The sequence below is a fragment of the Phlebotomus papatasi genome, chromosome 2 (assembly GCF_024763615.1).
Source record: "Phlebotomus papatasi isolate M1 chromosome 2, Ppap_2.1, whole genome shotgun sequence".
Classification (NCBI taxonomy): Eukaryota; Metazoa; Arthropoda; class Insecta; order Diptera; family Psychodidae; genus Phlebotomus; species Phlebotomus papatasi.
In genome coordinates this window covers 84317539-84338491 of record NC_077223.1, presented here as the reverse complement: position 1 = coordinate 84338491, position 20953 = coordinate 84317539, and the positions used below count along the sequence as shown (strand labels likewise).

Sequence of the window (20953 nt, the reverse complement as noted above, 5' to 3'; positions counted from 1 at the left end):
AGAAGATTTTTCAATAGAACTTCTTTCTTTCCCCAATTAATAGATCCAAGAAGAAGAAAAGCTCAAAGAAGGCAAGAGCTGATACAGATAGTGATTCATCAGATAGTGCATCAGATTCAGATGATTCTGACAGTGAGGATGATCGCAAGAGGAAGAGATCTTCCAAGAAAGACAAGGTGATTTTGTAGTTGATGGCAAACAGGGAAAATATTTTTCTTTCAGATAAATTCGTCTATAGGGAAGAAATTTTCTAAAATGATAAGAGGTTATGTTGATATTTTGTAACATAACCTGCAAAAATATGTTTTTAGATGGTCGTAAAGTCCTGGTTTTGAATCATCAGGAAGGAAGTTTAATACCTAATTTTCTCTACTTACGACTGAGAAATCTACTAAATGTACTTTGAATTAGAAGCTTTGGATTTTTCGGAGTTGAATTGCAGGTTCTTTTCTTACATGATTAATCCATTTTTATCGGTAGTCAACATTTTTTTTTCAAAAATGTTTTTTTTTCGTTGCGTTTTAGGAATAATTTGCAGATAGAAATGCAATCGATTATTTTTTTATATGAATGCAAAAAAATAAATTCAGTAATTTTAGATATATTTTGAGGTCATTATTATTGGTTTTTGAGGTTATAATTGCCATGAAATGTTAAAAAAGTGCTACGAAATCTTTCTAGATTGCAGTTGTCCCTATGCTTTTACCGTAATTTTTTTTTTTATAAGAGAATTTCTAAAATTTGTTTAACCTAAAATACGCCCTGGTTTTTTGAGGTTATGTTCAATATAACCTCACATTTCATATATATTAAAATGTCCCGGGTTCGAATCCCTTTTAGGTCACCAGGAATTTTTCTGGCGTTAAAGGTGTTCGGATTGCATCCAGTGAGCTTTACTGCACTTGATTCCACGGGCATAGGACTGACAACCTCATCCCGTATAAGAAAAAATCAGGGGGGTGACATTAGCTCTGAAAAATGCGACCGGTTTTAGTGTAAATTTTTCCCTGTTTTCGTACACATTTCACGATATATCTCCGAAACTAAGTAGGTTGCCAAATTTGGGTTTTCGGTTATCTACTTAGTATTAAGTTGGCTTTTATTTTGTAGTTGTATTTTTGCTACTTCGTTCTACAATGACAGAAAACATCTAATAAACTCCAAAGTGTTTTCGGCACGCTAGAAACATATGGGAAACATAGGAAACGTCATGCTCCTGGAAAAAAATAATAAGGCGAATGGAATATTGTGCCAGCATTATTATTATTATTAAAATACGCCCTGGTTTTTTGAGGTTATGTTCAATATAACCTCACATTTCATATATATCAAAATAATATTATACAGTAGACTCTCGCAAATTCGGCTCTTTTAAGATCGGGCTACTTTTTAATTCGGGCAGCGGTTACATTTGAAAAAAGTTTGTTGTCATTTTTCAAGTTTGATTATGATTATCAAATGAATCAAATATGCTCAAATTTGGCATGGTTTGTCTTAGTTCTGATGTGATTTTGCATTATTGAGGGATTTTCATGCAATTTACATTATATATGAGTGTATAAACTCAATATCTATATGCACATGAATAAAAAATCGTTGCATTTCAAAAACTTTGTCGCCCGAATTTCTGTCTAATTCGGCTGACATTTCGGTCCTATATGCCCGAATTTGAGAGAGTCTACTGTAAAAAGGGCTTCCGGACTAGAAACTTACGAGATTTGACCATTTCAAAATCACCAGGTTATATTGTTTTAAGGTTATCTAACAGAAAAATATTATTTAGCAACATAACCTCTTATCTATTTTAGAAATTCCCATCACTAATTTACATTTACTGGACACCTAATCATATTTTTTTAACAATCAATATTAAAAATAATGTAAATAAGAAAAAAAAATACTTTTCCGTGTTAGATTCCAGCGAAATGTACAAAACAAAAAATCTTTTGTAATATCTTCATCCTAAAATTTATTTCCTTATTACATTCATCTTATTTTCCTATTTTTACTCATGTTTGATGTGTGATTGAGTGTGCGATACTAACTTATTTTTGATTTTGTGTGTGACTGATAACAAAGGTTTTTTAACATATATAACAATTTATTGTGATTAATCTGAAGAAAAATCTTTACATTCTTCAGATAAAATTTATAATCAAACAATAGCAATGCTTCTTTTTTTCTTATCTTCGGTTTTACCAATAACAAAAGCGTTTAAAAGAAAGGAGAAAATTCATTAGAAATCTCAAGCGTTGTTTAATTATTTTTTGCCTTTTTATTCAAATGAAAATCAACTTAAAAAAAAGAGAGATAAAATGTGAACAATTATTGTTTTGTTTGACTCTGATTGCTTCATTAAATAGGATAGCTCTCAAGGCAGATCCTTAATAAGTTGCTGTAAGTATTTTGACATAAAATTCTCGTGCGCGTTTAACAAACAAACAAAAAAAATCCATAAAACAAAACAGTGAAGAGTTTAAGTATAAAAAAAAATCACCTGTGAACCTACTTTCAAATCGTTTTATGTCTCCTTGTACCTTTAGATCTTTTTTTTTTAATTATTCTAAAAGTTTTATTTTATTTTTCCTACCTATACTACCTGTGCATTCATTGTCTCTGTCTCTTTTACATGTGATTGTGATAATGAATATTCATGACAGCAGAAAACATTAATTTCATACAAAATAATGCAAATTAGATTGTAATTTGTTGATGAAACTAAAACTGAAATTTGAACATTATATATATTATATTTCACTAGGTGGAATTTTTAATGGCAATTCATTGCTTTTCTTTTTATTTCTTATTTTCTAACAAAGCCGCTGAAACATCATACGTAAAAGAATGATGCTGATTTTTTACTTGTGTTTACAGTACATTATTTCTTTACTATCTGAGTTATTTTGGGGATTAATCTGCTCACTGTATATTTGCTTTTCTTCTTTCCGCAGAAGAAGAAATCCAAGAAGAAGAAACGGTCTGAATCTGAAAATTCTAGAGACAGGTAAGTGAAATATCGTTTTATCAAATGAATGCAAAAGAAAGCGTCAGATATAGTGAATAGGGGAAGGCTTTCGGACTTCGCACACACTCTAGCTTCGAACACTTCATATTTTTCGCATATTCTTTTAATGAATTTGAGCTTATCTATGGCAATATATTTTATTAGCTAGTCTTAAGTCACACATTTCCTGAAAAAAATAAGTCAGATTCATTTAAGGAATATGGGAAAAATATTAAATGTTCGAAACTCAGGATATGTGCGAAGCCTGAAAGCCTTCCCCTACATAAGTTTTCTATTGGCTGGTTTTATCAACGAATCATAAATAACTATTTTCAAGATAATTGTCATTAATTTTAAAAGGGCTGGCAAAGCGTCTGCGAAGTGCTCGAGATCATGACAAAGATGTTATAACCTTAAAAGTACTTTCGCATTATTTACTGTTTACCGGTTCTCAAACTATGTGAACAAATTCATAAATCACTCAAACAATCCCCCTAAATAGTTTTAAGAGTAAAAGAATTGATTTTCGGGCGGAAGTTACTTAACGGGTCATAATCGGTTTATAACCGGTTCGCAACCGATTTGAACCGATTTAGAAATCACTCAAAACATTGGCTAAAATACACTCCAGGAGTAATATAGTTGAATTTTGAATAAAAATTAGTTATCGGTTATGAACCGATTCATTACCGGTTCAGAAGCGATTATAGCCGATTCAGTTTATCTGGTAAGTTCCAAGACCTTTCCAACGAGCCCAACCATGGTACTATTCGGATGAGAAATACTCTCTCTGAGAGCCTTTTTCACCTTTGACCCTGAAAACTCATTATTAGGAATAATTCAACGGTATTTTCGTATAAGGACGAAATGTCTCAGCAAGCACCAAATGCTAACCAATTTCAATTCAGCTGAACATATTTGCATTTTTACCTGAATTTTGCTAACTCTAAACGAAAATTCGCGAGACAGTGCCATTTCCATATATTTGGTTAGCACTTTTTATTCGGCGACTGCTAACCGGTCAGCACATTTTTACTGATGACTTCAGCGAAAATATGCTAAACATGCACCTTTTTTCAGCTAACTGTGTTCGCTGGGGTCCACATGGATAACCTCTAAACTAAAACGTATCCAAAAATGAAAAAATCACACGACGCGTTTTCGAGCATTCCCAGAAAACATGATTTTTGTTGGAAAGGAGAGGGATGGGGTAAAATGAGGGGTATGTGAACAATTCTTGGGTCGAATTATGGGGAGGGGGTACCCCGATGGTCGCAAGTGGCTGTTGCTTACCGTTTGGCCTTTAGAGCTGGCGGCTGCCGGGCGGACAGACTGACAGCGTGACGACATTTCTCAGAAGTCGTCTGAAGTGCGAATATTTGTTGTGATAGGGGAATGTAGGCAGCCTTCGCACATTTTTCCGTGCTTCATTTTCAGGACTTTTCTGACTAAACTGTAAAATGGGCAGTGAATTGCACTACACCTAAAAGTTCTCTGATCTTACAGGTTGCTATGCATTCCTAGTTCACTATCACAGAATTGTTAGTTTTTCCTGGACAGGAAAATGAAAAAGAAAATATGATGATTTGTGCGATTCTTGCCCCCGGGGGCAGCGTTCACACGATGGGGGTTTGGGTTCGTCATTGCTTTTTTTCTCGAAATAAATTTTATCTACAATTAAAAATTATTTTCCGATCACTGCACTAAAAGAAGATCAATTAAACACCTTTTTCACATTTTCTGGAACACTGTTTTTTCTTCCAAATGAATATCGAAAAATCGACTATGAACATGTTCACACGGTTCACCACACTATCAATAACCGTCTTCTCATGAAGATGGGAAGGAGACTATACGCCTGTCAAAGAGGAAATGACCACGAATGTCTCACTGTGGCTTATGAGGCTTTAGTGAGGTTATGATTTTCAAGCTGGAGTTGTCTGATGGATGTGCGAACGCTCACACATTCAGTGTTTGAAACCACACACAGTGTAGTACTTGTAAATTTTCCGCCACCGTGAAAATAATGTCCCTCCGATGCAAAAAAATATTACGTAAATATCATCTCAAGTATACTCTTCATCCACTGTGTAAATGATTTTTTTTTAGAAATGAGTTTAACTATGAGAAATCAAATGAAATGTGCGCCATCAAATTTACCCATTTTGGGCCAATTTTCTATTTACGATCCTAGCACATAGGAAAAAAGGACTTGGCTGCCTATTTTTACAATGAAGATAAGGTTCATAAATCCTAAACTTATGGCTAAGAAATGCGGAACCAACTCTTTGGAAATAAAGAGAAAATTCGCATTGTTCGAAAGCTCACAAAGCATCTTCTCATGGTAATTTAAAATCAAGAGCAACGATGAAGTCTCGCAAGAGGTTTTATCACTCAGTCAAACTTTTTGATAAATCTCCAGAAGAACTTAGACTTCATCTCTGGAAGGAAATCTTTCTATCAGTTTTTATCGATCTAAAAGCGAATAATCCTCGTGATGATAACCAAAACTAGGGAACTTAGAAGTCACTAAATTGTTTGGGAGCATAGTACGTTCGAAAGACAAGAGGAGGATATAGGGACTCCTCCGAGTGTGATGCCCTATCTAACTATGTCCTAATTTTTTGATGACCCGATGTAACCCTTAAAACGTGTGATAAAATTATAAAATTGATAAAAGTCGATCGTTATCGAAAAAATCTAAAAGAAACCTAAGGCTTATACTTTTCAAAAGGAATTTTCTAAAGACAACAGATTTCTAAAGATAATAGCCATTAGAATACAATTATTCTCAATATGGTTGACGCTTACTTTTCCATTTAATGAATAAGTAATTATAGGAGAATTATTTTTAACATTGTTAATCACTTTGTGTAGTTCTCCGGAAGTTAGAAAGAAACACTCATCGAAGCATCGTGAGAAGCGTCGTCGAGAGGAAGTGGAAGATAAGAGAGATCGTCGAGATAAGCGAGATAGTCGCAGAAGGGATCGTGAATCGAAAGAAGATCATCATTCTCGTAGATCACGCTCACGTAGTGAAAGAAGATCGCGAGAGAAGAAGAAGTCTCCAAAATCGAGACAGAAGAGTGTTTCTCCTAAGCGTTCCAAGTATGACAAGAGATCGGTGACGCCCAAGAGAGATCACAGGCAGAGATCAGTGTCACCTGAAGATCGTGGGAAGAAAGATAAGAATCGCCGAAGGAGTATCACTCCGGTCAAAGAGGCCAAGAGAAAGGTTTCGAGATCGCGATCTCGGCAGAGAAATGATCGATCTTCGCAGAGGAATCGTTCGAGGACACCTCAAAAGCATAGATCGCGAACTCCAGAACGACGAAGACGCCGATCTGGATCTTCTCGAAGGGATTCTTCGCGATCTCCAAGGCGCAACAGATCACGTGATCGAAAGAACCATTCACCTAGTCCGAAGGCACAGAAACGAAGGCAACAGAGAGAATCACATGACAGTAAGTCTCCAAGTCGAAAGAGGAGTCGGGTTAGGAGGAGTCCAACACCTGAGATATCCCGGGATCGTAGAGATCGTAGCAGAAGATCGCGATCATTGTCACAGAGGAAGAGTGGAAAAGGTCCAGATGAGGACTATCGTAAGAGATCAGTTGATGAAGATCCAAGAGCTTCGACATCCAAATCTGGACGATATGAAGCTAGACTAGACTCAAGGAGTGAGATTAAAGCCAATTCGAAGAGAGTCTCTGAAGAAAAGAAATCACGATCGCCATCGAGTGACTCATCAGCTTTGAGTTACTCCCCAGCTCGACGCAATCCAGAACTGTACAAGGAAATTCTACAACGAAAAGCGGACGACAGGAGAACTCAGGAAAAATCCAAGTCACCAGTACCCAGAAGGACTCAATCTAGCCGTGGCAGAACACCTTCGCCGCCTCAGAAGAAGACGCAAGAAGAAAAGGTGTCCAAGGAGTCGAGATCTCGTTCCCGGGAACGCAAACGCCTCCCCAATAAGCCAGTTGTAAGGGTTCAGACACTTGCTGAGCGGGAGGAGAGTGCAGATAGTCAAGAGGATGCCCGAGGGGCAAGAGATTATCCAGAAGCTGAACTTTTTATGAAGAGAATGGATCTTGAACCAAAAGATCTCGATATGCTCATTGCACTGAAGAGTGGTTTGGCAGCAAAAGCCAAGGAAACCATTGAGAAGAAGCGTACGACTTCGGAGTCTGTATATCAGGCTACTTCATCACGGATCCCAATAAGTGTACCCCTGACTGAGCCACAGCCTCAGATACAGGCAGCAAGTGGAGAGAAATTGGTGGAATTTGAGCAGAGAACTTCATCCTCATCTTCATCTTCGTCTTCTTCGTCATCTTCATCATCCAGTTCCGAAGATGACAGTCCGAAGAAGCCAGAACCGAAACCGGAGAAGGCAAAAATCATGATTCCACCGTTCAAGATCAACGACAAGGCATCACCCAAGAGGAAGCCTGAGGAAAAGGTTGAAGTGGCTCCAGTGAAACCAGTAAAACAACCGCCCGTGGCTCAGATCTCACCTAAGCCCAAAGTTGACTCCACTTCTGGGAATCCTGCTGGGAATACGACAAGAAAATCAAGGAGTCGATCACGATCGTCAAAGCGGTAAGTTAATTCGAGTTTAATTAATACTTACAGTAGACTCTCGCTAATGCGGCTCTTTTAAGATCGGGATACCTTTTAATTCGGGCAGCAATTAAATTTGAAAAAAAGTTTGTTGATATTTTCCAGGTTTGATTCTGATTATCAAATGAAGCAAATATGCTTAAATTTACCACGATTTGTCTTAGTTGTGATATGATTTTGCATTAATAAGAGGTTTTCAGGAGATTTATATTAAATATGAGTACGTAAACTTAATGCGACTATGCAAATGAACAAAAGATCGTTGCATTTCAAACAGTTTGACGCCTGAATTTCTCTCAAATTCGGGCGACATTTCGGTCCCAAATGCCCGAATTTGAGAGAGTCTTCTGTACCTAGTTTTGTACATTTTTGAGGTTATGTTTGTTAGGTTATAATTTTAAACAAGCTCAACGTCATAAAATTTCCCGCATTGCAATTTTTGTCTCTAAAATGGCTTTCACAATCTAAACAGGTTCAGCCAGTTGAGAAATTTACAAATTCTAATTGATTGAGAAAAAAAGTAAGGTTATTTGGTCTTATAACCTCAAACAAATGGATCCTACGTTACAAGAGGTTACGTTACAGAACTCATCTGATCAAAACATTTCTTTTTAAAGGAAAATTTGGTGTTTTTGAAGACTTAAAAGACAATTTTCAAGGTTAGGTCAAATCTTGTATAACCTCTCTTTGAATTATTGCGTGTGCTTTATTTCCAATCGAAAAATCCGGAGAATTTTTATTCTGAATCTGGATTAGTCTAAGAAAAATTACGAACACCTGAAAAGTGTAAACCTGCTATTTTTCAGGTTATTTTTGGTTAAAATTGAAAATTCAAATAAATCACCATCCAAAATAAGGGTTCTATTCTGCGAATAAAGATAAAGATAAATATAAAGAAATAAAGATAAATATAAAAATTTTGTATTCTACAAACAAGATTTCAAAATAATGCTGTCAAATATCTTTATTTAGGTATAGCTTGGATAAAAATATTTCAAGATTTGGTATTCTGCGCCCAAGATTTCAAAGGTGGTCTCGAGGTGCTTTGAAATCTTTATTTCCGTTTTGAAAGTCGTTTGAAAAGCATTAAAACCCTGGAAGTTCTTTTAATTTATTAGAAAATTTAAGGATGCAGAAGCAGTATAACGAGAGTAATACGCTATAATACATTAGGAATACAATAATACAACTACTAGACTTTTCCTAAGAACGTTCAGTTTGCTTTTTTTATGGTTATCTTCTTCCTACACAATCCTAGCCCTCGTTATTGTTACAGGTACTTTATATGCCGAAGCTTCAGGTTTAGGATCTAGAGGAATTTCCTCGACTAGAACCTGATACGTTTTATAACACAGTGATCATTCTTTTTCGATCTAATGACAATGACAGTGATGATCCGGTAGCTGAAAGTTATCTGGGTTCTCTATGACTGACTTGATGTTGAAAGGATCGTTTGCATCTCAGTATGTAGTTAGTTAGTTAAATTTTAATTTTTAAATTGTTTTGCTGCCAGATGTTTCCTGATTCTTAAACCGGTAAATCCATCTAAGAAATTTTGTGAAAAGTGCACTCATAAATCTACATTAAAAAGACAATTGAACATGAAATTCGGGGTTTCTGTACCTTAATCCAATCGTCTAAAATTTATAAAACATTCCCTCTGATTTCTTGGTATTCAATTAGTTTCAAGCTCTTTTTGTTCCGGAAATATTTTTTTCTCAAAGTACCTGAGAAGTGTATGAAAAGTGAAATTATTTCCAGGACTTTTGCACTTAAAGATGTCAATTTTGTAAGCTATTTCATACCACCCGAAAGATTTTCCTCGTCCACCACAATTTTAAAAGAAAATTTCCACTCCTTGTCGTGAAAATTAACTAGAAAAAATATCTCCTACTCCTACCAGGAAATCGGCTTGGTTGACTAAAGTACCAAAATGACAAGGTATAAGTGACAGTTTGGATATTGAAATCTTTATTTGCGTTTTCGACTTTTTATCCAAGATCGCAGAATGCCAAATCTTGAAATTTTTAAAATCTTTATTTTGAAACTTTATCTATATCTTTATTCGCAGAATAGAGTCCTTTATCTCATGGATTTTTTAATGCGCTGAAATATATTACAGAAAAACTAGTCAATTTGAGTAGTTTTTTTTCAGTTTTAGAAAAAAGGCGATTGTAGCGCCATTCGTGGGAAATTTATGAATCTTGCATGTTACAAGAATTTGAATAAGATGTATTAACTGTTTTTCATTGAATTTATGGCGGATAAAATGTATTTATTTGACCATTAATTGGGAATACTTTGCAGATCTCGCTACTCATCTTCATCAAGTGGCTCAAGTAGCGGAAGTTCTGGTTCAAGGAGCCACTCTTCACGTTCTAGTCGCTCTGGAAGTCGAAGCAGCAGCTCCGGAAGTTCTTCTGCAAGCTCTCGGAGATCGAGATCACGATCATCTGAACGATCTCGATCACCATCGATTCCTCGACGACGTGGATCACCAAGTTTTCTCGATCGACGTCGGATCACGAGGTAAGGCTTCAATAAAAAAAAGACTTTTATATTGAAAAGAATTCAACGCTAGAATGCACGATTTTATTTTTATTTCAATTATCTTTTATTTTTTTCTCTTTTTATTTTCTAGTAAAGAGAGATCCAATTATCGCCGATAGATGATGTGTTTTTTTCTTTTTTTTTAATTTTCGAGAGAAATTTTGTTTTTATTTAAAAAAAAAATAAGTGGAAAAATTTGTGAATTTGTGACACTCGAAATTTGATTTTTTTTTTATTTATAAAGAGTGAGAGAAAATTGATTTATCACCCAACAACACCTTGAAGATGAATTTGTAGTGAAATTGGAATGAGAATGAGTGGATTTTCTTTTGCATAAATACAGTTAAGAATTCATTTGATATTTTATCCTGTTTTCTTTTTATTTCCTTTTAAAATGTAGAAGGAAATTTTTCCCAGGAATGCAATTTTTTTTTAAAATGCAAAATGCAAGGGGAAAATTTTCTTCAAGCATGGTTAATTTATGAATTATAATTTTTATTTCAGTTTGAAAAATTATTTTGCAGCTTTTATATATTTGTCGCCCTTCAGTTTAATCACTTTTTCCCTGCTGCATCTTGTGTGGTTTTTCCCTTTCTGCAAAAATTAACATTCACCATTAACACATTAACCATTATTCCTGCCCCCTTTTTTGAAAATGCTGGCAAAATGTAGTGCGAGGAAGAGGCCGATTCCTTACCATCGACCAACACCATCGACTCCCTCGAGCGGAAGCAGCTATAGCTCTCCGTTCAGTCATGCTGGCTCCAGGAGCAAGAGTCGCACGGTGTCTCCACATTAGGCTGGAGCGATATGCTAATCAAAATGCCATCGTATATTAACAGCAATCAGCAATTTAACTGTGTTTAGGATTGAATGTATCTTATAGTGAAAACTACCACAATTTTATCATTCCCCCTCCACATTCCCATTCCCAAAAAAGCAGGGATTCATGGAAAATATTTAAATTTTCATTTGAAAATTGATTAAATTGTTTTCAATGGGGAATATTTCACAAAAATTGTCTCATCAACAATTACGAGTCAAGGGGGAAATATCTAACGAATACCACAAAATTATAGAGAATATTTAAAAATTTTATGCTTTCTGCAAATATCTTTCAAAAATATCTAAATGAAATGAGAAGTAATACCCTAGATCAGGCCTGTGCTAAAATAAAAGCCGAAGTGAATATTGTGGTGCCAGTTTTTATTCTTCGAAATGCCGCGAAAATTCACGTTGAGAAAATGAGAAGTTTTTAATGTGAAATTTTTTTAATTCCTTAGAGTTAAGTCATTTTCACAAGAAAATTCTTTTAATAATTTATTTGAATACAGTGATTTGGGTTAATCTTGAATAATTGTCGATATTACAACAAAAATATTGGGATGAAATTTTGAGCTGGAAGACTCATATTCTTTTGAGCTGTCCCAAAATTTAGGATAGGTTTGAGAAAAACCCTTTTGTACAACACTATTTTGATTAATAAGGACTACAAAAGTACATATTACAAGAAGGGACACGACCTGCTAATAAGGATAAAATAGAGAAGAAAATATTTTGTCGCATTTCAGAGATTTTTTGCAACCGAAGCGCCGCCAGACGTTTGTCAAGTGAGTTATTTGTGTCTCTATCTCTCTCTCACAGTTGAATTGCGCGCGATTTAGGAAGCTTGTCATTTGAAATAATATTTTCTTTAAATTTCTTCATATTTCCGGAAGATTCAAGTAAAAGGGTATTTAGTGAACAGCTATCCGTATTTCGACAAAGATATCAAGAAGACAATTTATTTTTATGAGAGTTTTTCTTTCTATTATGTCATTTTGGCGCAAAAATATTCATCATAGCACCGTGAATAAGCGGGATTAGTGTTACCACCACGTCAATCTGCAATTTCCATTAGAACTATCAACACAAAATTTCCGATACTACACGACTTTTAATAAGCACAGGTCTGCCCTAGATACACTTACGACTTAAGGCGAGAGATTTATGTTGAGAGCAGTGGTTCCCAGAATATGGTATTAGGAGCAATGGCATGTTAGGGATTTGGGTAGCTATGACCCCACCTAAATAATAAATGCACCCTGATGCGACCACCCCCTAGAAAGGATAAAAAAAACTCATCCATGGCTTCGATTAAGTGAAAAGACATCGTGCAATTGTGATCTAATTTGGGTAAAATACCCCAGAATTCAATGCCTGAACTCCTCTAGGCGTATTTAGGGAATAATGCAGAGTAGGGTTGTCGATAGGAAGGCCCAAAATTACCGTTCTCTTCCGCTTACGACAGCCATTGGGGCATTTCCAAAGGTCTAAAGCAGGGTTCTAGGATTCTTATATTTCATCCCTCTTTCAGAAGAGTTTCTACTTCTCGACTTTTAGTAAGCCTCAAGGCGACTTGCACGTAAATGCTCTCACGGCAGGAGAATTAAACCTAAACGGTGGAATCATAGAGATTTCATTCATAGGAACAAGAGGAATGCGCGTGTCTGGTAGGGTTGACTCGGTTACTGCAACCCTAGGAGCCTCCCCATTTAAAGAGCAGGCGATTCATCCTGAACTGTGATTGATAAGGTAAAGTCCCTTCGAGTCGACCAGTTCCTCGACTCGATCGGTTTGTCAATTTTTGAATGTTTAATGGCAAATTTACACGAAATTGTCACTGATTCGTATTTATTTATGGAATAAATGACCTATTAATGTTAGATCATACGCCAAATATCAGTGCAAATATAAATAAATTGAATAAATAACTCTACCGGTCGACTTGAAGGCACTTTACCTTACCAAATGCAAAAACTACGCCTGGGTTATAAAGGTGCAAAGATTAACTCCCTCTTTTTCTCTGATTATTCCAAAAACGTTGGGTCCGTCTTCCTTGTTGTTCAAACGCTTATACGAGGCCCTCCCGAAGTTTAGGGTTTAAGTGTAAAAAATTACACCAAAGCCGCCAATATACTGGAATTCTTGTCTCAAAACAAGTATTTCGGGGTATGAGGGACCCAAGACCGTATTCTGGATAAGGCAAGAGGAGGTCTGTCGTCAATAATTCACTATCCCTAAGTAATTACGATGCAATTTTATCACAATATCTACGCTCAATAACGATCCAAGTGGAAGAGAGCAATGAATTTGCTGTTAAGATACACATTTTAGACACAGATATACAGTAGACTCTCTCAAATTCGGGCATATGGGACCGAAATGTCAGCCGAATTAGACAGAAATTAGGGCGACAAACTTTTTGAAATGCAACGATTTTTTATTCATGTGCATATAGATATTGAGTTTACACACTCATATATAACGTAAATTGCATTAAAATCACTTAATAATGCAAAATCACATCAAAACTAAGAGAAACCATGCCAAATTTGAGCATATTTGATTCATTTGATAATCATAATCAAACTTGAAAAATGACAACAAACTTTTTTCAAATGTAACCGCTGCCCGAATTAAAAAGTAGCTCAATCTTAAAAGAGCCGAATTTGCGAGAGTCTACTGTACATCTAATGATATTTTTGTACGCTTTCATAAAAGACAGATAGTGCAGAACAGATTTCAGGAAATTTTTTAATATATTCCTGGATAAAATCAGAGCACTTTAGAATAGAAAATTCTTAACGGAGATCTACACTTAATTGTGTATTTCTGATAAAAAAAAGTTAAATTTAAAATAAAATTACATTCAGATATCTCCCCCTTTACTGCTGTAATTCCTCAATTTATTTGGGATTGCATTATTTATGAGTAAAATGACAATTCCAAACCACTTACCAAATAGAATATTCCATGAATCCTCGACATTCCCAATGTTTTCATCCAATCTAGTCTTTAAAAAAAAAGTCTTTTGACGCTTGATTTTCTTTGTGCAATTTTTACCCCTGAATAACACGCTCCAAGTGTATTTATTCCCTTAATCATTAACATTTATTTCCATAAAAAGGCATGATTTTACAATAAAAAATAATCCCACAGTCACCAACCCCAAGAAATGCTCCAGAGTTGCTCTCTCTTCAAAGCATAAAAAAAGTAAAAATATAAAAATAATGGAATACAGAAGAGTATAGAGAAAATAAAATGCCACATTTGTGATTGATGTTGATTGTTGATCACTCAGTCTTCTTAGCTGCCCGGCGCCTCTTGTTGGCCAGGAAGATAATCCAGAAGAAACCAATGATATTGGCAGCAAAGACACGCAAGAAAGGTGGCAGGAATATGATGTTGAAGAATGAAAACAGCGTCAGGTACTTCCAGTTTGCCTGCAAAACTGGCCAGTAGAGTTTGTAGAGATTGGCAAAGGCCACTTCATGGGTCTTTCCCTCGAAGCGCGACAGGAAATAGAGGGAGCACAGCTGGAAGAAGGGCGTGAAGGTAAGGCGTTCCAGTACAAATTGATAGAATTTCCGGAATCTTAGCTCATCGGAAACTATTCGGTCCACGAACACGTAGAAATAGTGCGGGAGAGTTCCTCCAAAGATCAATCTGTTGGAAGAGTATTGCTACAGTGGAGGAAATTCAAATAGGTATTTTTGAAAAGGGGGAAGCGTGAGTGGTTGGTCAGACGAACCTACACAGAAAAAAATATTTTGTAAAAATGTTCGTAAATGTTTGTGAATTCCCATGGGGTTCTATGGGTAAAAGTTTGTCATTTGTTCGTAAATATTCGTAAAATGTTCGACAGGAAAACAAACATTTACGAACAAATGACAAAATTTTACGAACATTTTTTGTGTTTTTACGAACAAATGTTTGTAAAAGTACAAAAAATGCTCGTCAAGTGATCATGTTACGAACAATGTTTGTGAAAAAAGTACAAACTTTTACGAACTTATTTGTGGGTTATACGATTAACGAGCATTTTGTATGTCCCCCATAGGAATTCACAAAACATTTACGAACATTGTTACAAAATATTTCTTCTCTGTGTAGGGGAAAGTGCTCTCCCTTCGAACGTTCATGCCTTCGAATAATGTGGATTTATTTTGCTTTTCATAAGAGATTTACACTAAATTATCACGGAAATGTCAACAATTTATGATAAGCCAACTAATATTTTAATAAAAATATATAAGTCTCTTAGGAAAACTAAAAGAAAATTCACATTATTCGAAGACATGAACATTTGAAGGCAGAGTACTTTCCTCTACTATTATTATGTCAAGTGCAGGTCTGCCCAAAAATATTTCTAGGTAGACCTCTACCTGAAATAATAGTAGATTGTTGGGATCCTGCTTCCATCAATACCACCTCATTTTCAAAAGTACCTATTTGAATTTCCTCCACTGTACAATAAAGGTTTAGCTGGTTTAGCTGAAAAAATAATGTTTGTTTTGATTATAGCGAAAAAGAAAGATTTTATGATTTGACGTAAATTTTGCTCATATTTTGTTATTAAATTTTTGTATTATTAACATAACAGACCTATTACATAACTACAAAAGTAAATTTGCGAATATCTTCACGAAGGCCTTGCCAAATAAAAAATTATTTGTAAAGGACCAAGAGCTTTTTGACAAAAAAAATCTCGTTAGATAAATTTTATTTTTTTTTTAAACTCATCTACTTAAAGAGCTCTACAAAAATATATAAATATTTTCAAAAAAACATAGTAGAATTTTTAGAAAAATAAAAAACAACCTATGTTAAAAATGAAATTTTATTCTTTCTTCATTTCATTCAAAATGCAATATCTCGAGAACTCTAACGACTCTAACACTTTTTTCCAATTTTCTTTTTTTAAATTGGTCTACTAAATTAACTCTACAAAATGAACTTCAAATGCCTAAAATCGCGTAAACAGATTTAGGGTGGAATCACCACTTTTCGCCACTTATATATGAATCACTAGTTTTCGCGATTTGTGAAATAAATGAGCCGGAAAGATCTTTGTATTTTTACTGCTGCTACGTATAGAGTCGAAAAATAGTAATTATTCGTTTCGTTTTGAATTTACGATTTTGAGCAGAGTAATATTTTAAGCAAGTGTGCATTGAATCCAATATTGCTTACCAAATATAGTGTCATCAAATTTTCATCAAGCAAAAAATACCTTTTTGGATCAATAATTTGTCCATTGAATATTTAATTACACTTTTGGAATACATAAAATTTGTATTTAGTAAATAAATATTTCATTTTATATCACTTTTATATAAAAATGAGGCATGGCGAAAAGTGGTTATCTTCTGGAATTGATTTTCTTCTTCTTCTTCTTTTGTTTTACGTTTTGGCTGTCGGACTCAATTAGGTCCATATAGCCATTTCGTTCGCTCACTTTAAATTTTATTTTTTTTTTTTTCATTTATCACTTTATTTTATTTTTTAACGTTCACTGTTTTTTTAATTATTATATGCTCACTTTTTATTTATTTAATGAATTTAAATATGCCTTCTTTGTCTTTTGATTTACTTTTCCATGAAGTTTTTATGCTCATTCTTTCATTTTTTTATCCCATTATATCATTTACTCGTCTCTGACTAAATGCTTTGCACTGATTCTAAGCTCCACGTTAATATATTTTCACCGTCATATTCCCTATTTTGTGATCTTCTTGAGTTCTTCTATTTAATGTTTGAAGGCTTCCTCTGGTCTTGGTCACCAAGATTTTCCTTCCGGTCTAAATAATTTTGTGCTCCCAGTTTATTGCTTCCTCTAGTATCTAGTTCTTTTCCAATATCATCTGGTTGTTCCCACATTGAAAAATTTGCAACACTTCTCGCCGGTGGAGGTTTTTCTGCTTGCTTTTGCATGAATTCATTGGGGACGCCGTCGGATTTAACCTCAAATTTTATTTCTCTTGATTTCACTCTGAATCTAATTTCCTTATAAAATTTCTACTCAAATTTAATCATTGTGATTTTAACTCCAATTTGGGCACTCATTTTATATGATATAGCACTAATTTTTATCAATATCACAACCCTCTTTATGCTCTGAATTCAATATGGACCCATCGTCGCGCTCTTTTTTTGAAAATAAAGGACTTGGGAATTGATTTTACCACCTGTCGCCATCTCTTTTCAATAGGCGACGCTAACTTCACTTCGTTGATTCTCAGTTGTCAAATTTACATTGTTTACTTTCTGCAATAGACCGATAATTTGATTTCTCAAAGAAAAGTGGAAGAAAATCGTTTAAAGTGAGTAGGGGAGACTGGGGCAAAACTTGTCAAAATGCATATTTTCTTTCACGAGGTCTGAGAAAACTTAAACGTTTTGTAATGAGCATATTCTTATAGGAAATTTACTGCTCTACAACACTGCAGAAGACTATTTTCCTCTACCTCGAAAGAAATGTGATTTTCGAATCATTTTCTAAAAGTCGATTTTGTGGAGAATCTCAAAATTGCTGGGGCAAATTTTGTCAGTCTTCGGATAATTTGTGACGTTTTACTCCCGCAAACGTTAAAAATATCAAATAGACATATTTTTATAGGAAATTTATTCCTCTACAACTTTGTCGAAGATAATTTTTCTCTATCTTAACGAGAAATGTGCTTAAATTAAGCTAATCAGATATTTTCTGTAAGTTAAATAGTCCAAAAATAGGGCTCAAAATTTCATTATTTTTTATTTTATTACATAATCCTTCCTCGAATCCCATGAAACTTTGTAAGTTTAAGAAGTTCATGAAGGCTATCTATAATAAAAATTTCAAACCTGTCTTTTATTTTAGAAAATAGTGAATATTGAAATTTTCGTTTTGATAAATTTTGCCCTAGTCTCCCCTAATAATGAGGTGATTAAGAGTAAAAAGAAATGCTGAATGTAGGGTCGAGTCTACACATATGGACAGATTAAGGGTATAACAGTTTGTAATTCGTTTTCTTTTTGACTAAATAAAATGAAATTTTAAGTGTAAGTTGTTTAATATAGCTCCTTTCGATAACCTCCAGCGAATTAATTAAAATATTCCCTTAAGTCCCCCAAATAATTTAGATCTTCTGATCATATCAAATTCTCCACTTGTGGACACTTTTACACACTTATGGATGCTCATGTACACACTTATGGACACAAGTTGAAAAGTGTTAGAAATCCAAATTAATGATATAAAAAAAATTAGTGAAATGGAATGTAAGTTAAATACAATAATTTTAAGCAAGTTCATCAACTTTTGTTAATTTTTTTTTCTTTAAATTTTTTTGAACAGTTAATTTTCTTTTGCACCTCTTTTCTTTTTTTCTTCTTATTTTTTTATGTTTTCTTCTTTCTTGATCTACTTTTCTAGATTTATTCGTCTTCTGTCTATTTGATCTTCCTCAATTTTCTTGTCTCACTTGTTTGATCTTTGAACAACTTCCGGATGCCTCCTTAAAAATCTATAGAACGACTGATTTGATGGTCTTGCGTTCTTAAAACCCTGTTTGGAATTGCGTCACTGAAATGATTTTCTCTAGTGTGGCTAGTATCGTCTTTAGTTATGGGAAAGCTACACTTAGCAGAATAGAAAATCCACCTCACAATTTCCTCTCGCGTTTTCTTTTTCAAAGCACTGTGATATCCTCCATGACCAGATACCTTATTCGGAGACTTTCTGTGTAGTGTTGTACAGGAATGTGCTGAGAATCCTTAGTCAAGTTCATTCCATTTACAATAATGATCTTTAAGGCTTTCGTTACACTCTGGCAGGAATATAGCTGTTGTCTTTTTGTTATTTTCTTCGCACTTTTAGGAGGTGTCATTGTTCTTCCAATCAAAAGTTAGGTTATGTTGAAAAATATACAAACATTTAGTTTAAAATCTACAATTTTCAGGAAAATAGGATTACACTTTTCCACTTGATATCAAACATTTACCTTAAATATTACTTGATATTGTTTGCCAGAAATCCTCTTCAACTCCATGGAAAAAACTTATCACAACGATTGACAATGCTCCAATAATAAAATTTTGTGAGGGCGCCACTCGTAAAATATCACGTCCATAAGTGTGTAATCTCCTCAAATAAATTTACGCTTATGGACATCTCCTAATTTAATATTTCTATACCAAAATATATAAAAAATCAAATAAAAAAAGGAAAATTAGTAACTAATGAAAGAGTATCAGAAACATAACATTAAATATTTTCGATATAATATATGAAATTTTGGCATTAAAATTTGCAAGTGCGTTAGCAAATATCTTAGCAATTTCATGTATTTTTAATCAATTATCGCATCAGCAAAATATTTTTCTTAAAACAATTAGAATTGTGGTTAAATATTAAAGGAAATTAGTTTTCAAGTTGTATTTAAAGATAAGCCATAAAATAATGTTAATATTGTAATTTTCCAACATTTATTTTATGTAAAAATAGAGATTTATACGAGCTGTCCATAAGTGTGTAACATCCACAAGTGTAGACTCCACCCTATTCTTTTTATAACATTGCCTAAAATAATCGAGTTTGGACCTTTTCAAGTGGGTGGCGAGAAGTGGTTACAAAACTGGCGAAAAGTGGTGAAAAATGGCGACGAAGTGCTTATTTTTGCATTGTTAATAAAAATCAGTTTTTTAAGTAATTCAGCGTTAAATTCTAGGACAAGTTTTCACGAATCAAAAGCCAATACATCTGAGTAGTTTTGTGTCAAATTTGAGTTATCTTGTAATAAGAGTTCAAAAGTTATAATAAAATTAATTTCTCTTTTTCCTAAACATGGCGATAAGTGGTTACTCCACCCTAAAATTTGATTTTGTGCAACATTTCTTTAGAAAATTAACCATAAATCCATTTTTAATCCGAATTAAATGATTTTGGCTTTTAGAAAAGCTCATAAAGTACAATTAAAAACCTTTCATTTCAAACCAATAAAGGCGCTTTTCTTAGGTGAAAATGCCCTTAAAACCTATTTTTTCTTCGATTACTTTTAAGTGTTATACTTTTTTGTTTTTTAGTATCGTTTGGGCCGGGGGCGGGGGACAACAGCCCTCCCTGTTCGTCGTAGCCTACACTCGTGCTGAACGAATAGATCCAAAATTTCGGCACGATAAGGATAACGATAAGAAAACTGAATGCGAAACCTGAAAGCCTTCCCCTATCTAACATTTTAATATTAGAAATATCAAATAAAATTTTCTATTAATAAGAATTCGTCAAGTTACATAAAATCTTCGGATTAATTTAGGAAATATTTATAACTCAGGAGAAGAAATTAATAGAAATATATCTCAATGTTAGGTGGAAAACAGCAATTTCTAGTTATCACCCAATTGATAAGCCATTTGCATGATGCCTTATTTGAGACTGATAAGATAGTTTACGTCCCATTCTCTACCCATGTAGAGAATTCCAATCCCTTCCCAGAAGATCCTTTTAGGAATCTAAAAATCTCCACTTACCCAAACAATCCGTAAGCGCAGGCGCTCTGTGGATTAATTTTGCCGCTCCCGGAAATCTTCTGAGACACAATATTGCCCGTGGTGGCGATGACACAGCTGAAAAGGTGAGAGAAAAATGATAATTAGCAATTACTGGTCAGAGAGAAGAAGCTCAAAAATGCAAACCTCGTAAGCGATTTTGTCCTGATTGGATGATTGAACAATTGCTCAAAGTAGGTGCCAATTAAATTGTAAATGGGCTTCGACAGCGACATTTTTCTCTATAGAATTTTTGCACGATATTTAACGTCTTTCCCAACACTCTTTGCCTCAATATACTTGGGACAATTATGTCTTTCGAAGGTAATAAAAGAGAGATAAGGCAGTGTTTTTTTGCCTTCTTGGCTAATCTCTTCGTGCACTTGGAGAGTGGGTCGAAGGTTAAAAGTGAGATTTTTCGCAAAA

General features: G+C 34.4%; 2 protein-coding genes across 5 annotated transcripts in view; one reads left to right on the top strand and one right to left on the bottom strand.

Annotated features, from left to right (window-relative positions):
* Nucleotides 1–14282, top strand: part of LOC129804745 (serine/arginine repetitive matrix protein 2) — a 29541-nt gene extending 15259 nt beyond the window's left edge. The window contains exons 5-9 of one of the 4 annotated variants that reach the window (XM_055852311.1): nucleotides 44–176; nucleotides 2952–3004; nucleotides 5882–7609; nucleotides 9938–10159; nucleotides 10853–14282. In XM_055852311.1, coding sequence (XP_055708286.1) covers nucleotides 44–176; nucleotides 2952–3004; nucleotides 5882–7609; nucleotides 9938–10159; nucleotides 10853–10979 — 2263 coding nt within the window. In that variant the 3' untranslated portion in view covers nucleotides 10980–14282. Of the gene's footprint in view, nucleotides 1–43; nucleotides 177–2363; nucleotides 2541–2951; nucleotides 3005–5881; nucleotides 7610–9937; nucleotides 10160–10271; nucleotides 10542–10852 lie in introns of those variants that run through there. The other 3 variants (XM_055852312.1, XM_055852314.1, XM_055852313.1) reach the window with 3 other exon arrangements.
* On the bottom strand, nucleotides 14087–20764 carry LOC129804791 (peroxisomal membrane protein 2). Its single transcript, XM_055852391.1, has 3 exons — nucleotides 20675–20764; nucleotides 20510–20605; nucleotides 14087–14668 (listed from the first exon to the last, which is right to left on the bottom strand). The coding sequence occupies exons 1-3, from the start codon at nucleotides 20761–20763 to the stop codon at nucleotides 14296–14298; spliced, it is 558 nt and encodes a 185-aa protein (XP_055708366.1). The 5' UTR covers nucleotide 20764; the 3' UTR covers nucleotides 14087–14295.
* Between the last annotated feature and the right edge of the window lie 189 nt (nucleotides 20765–20953).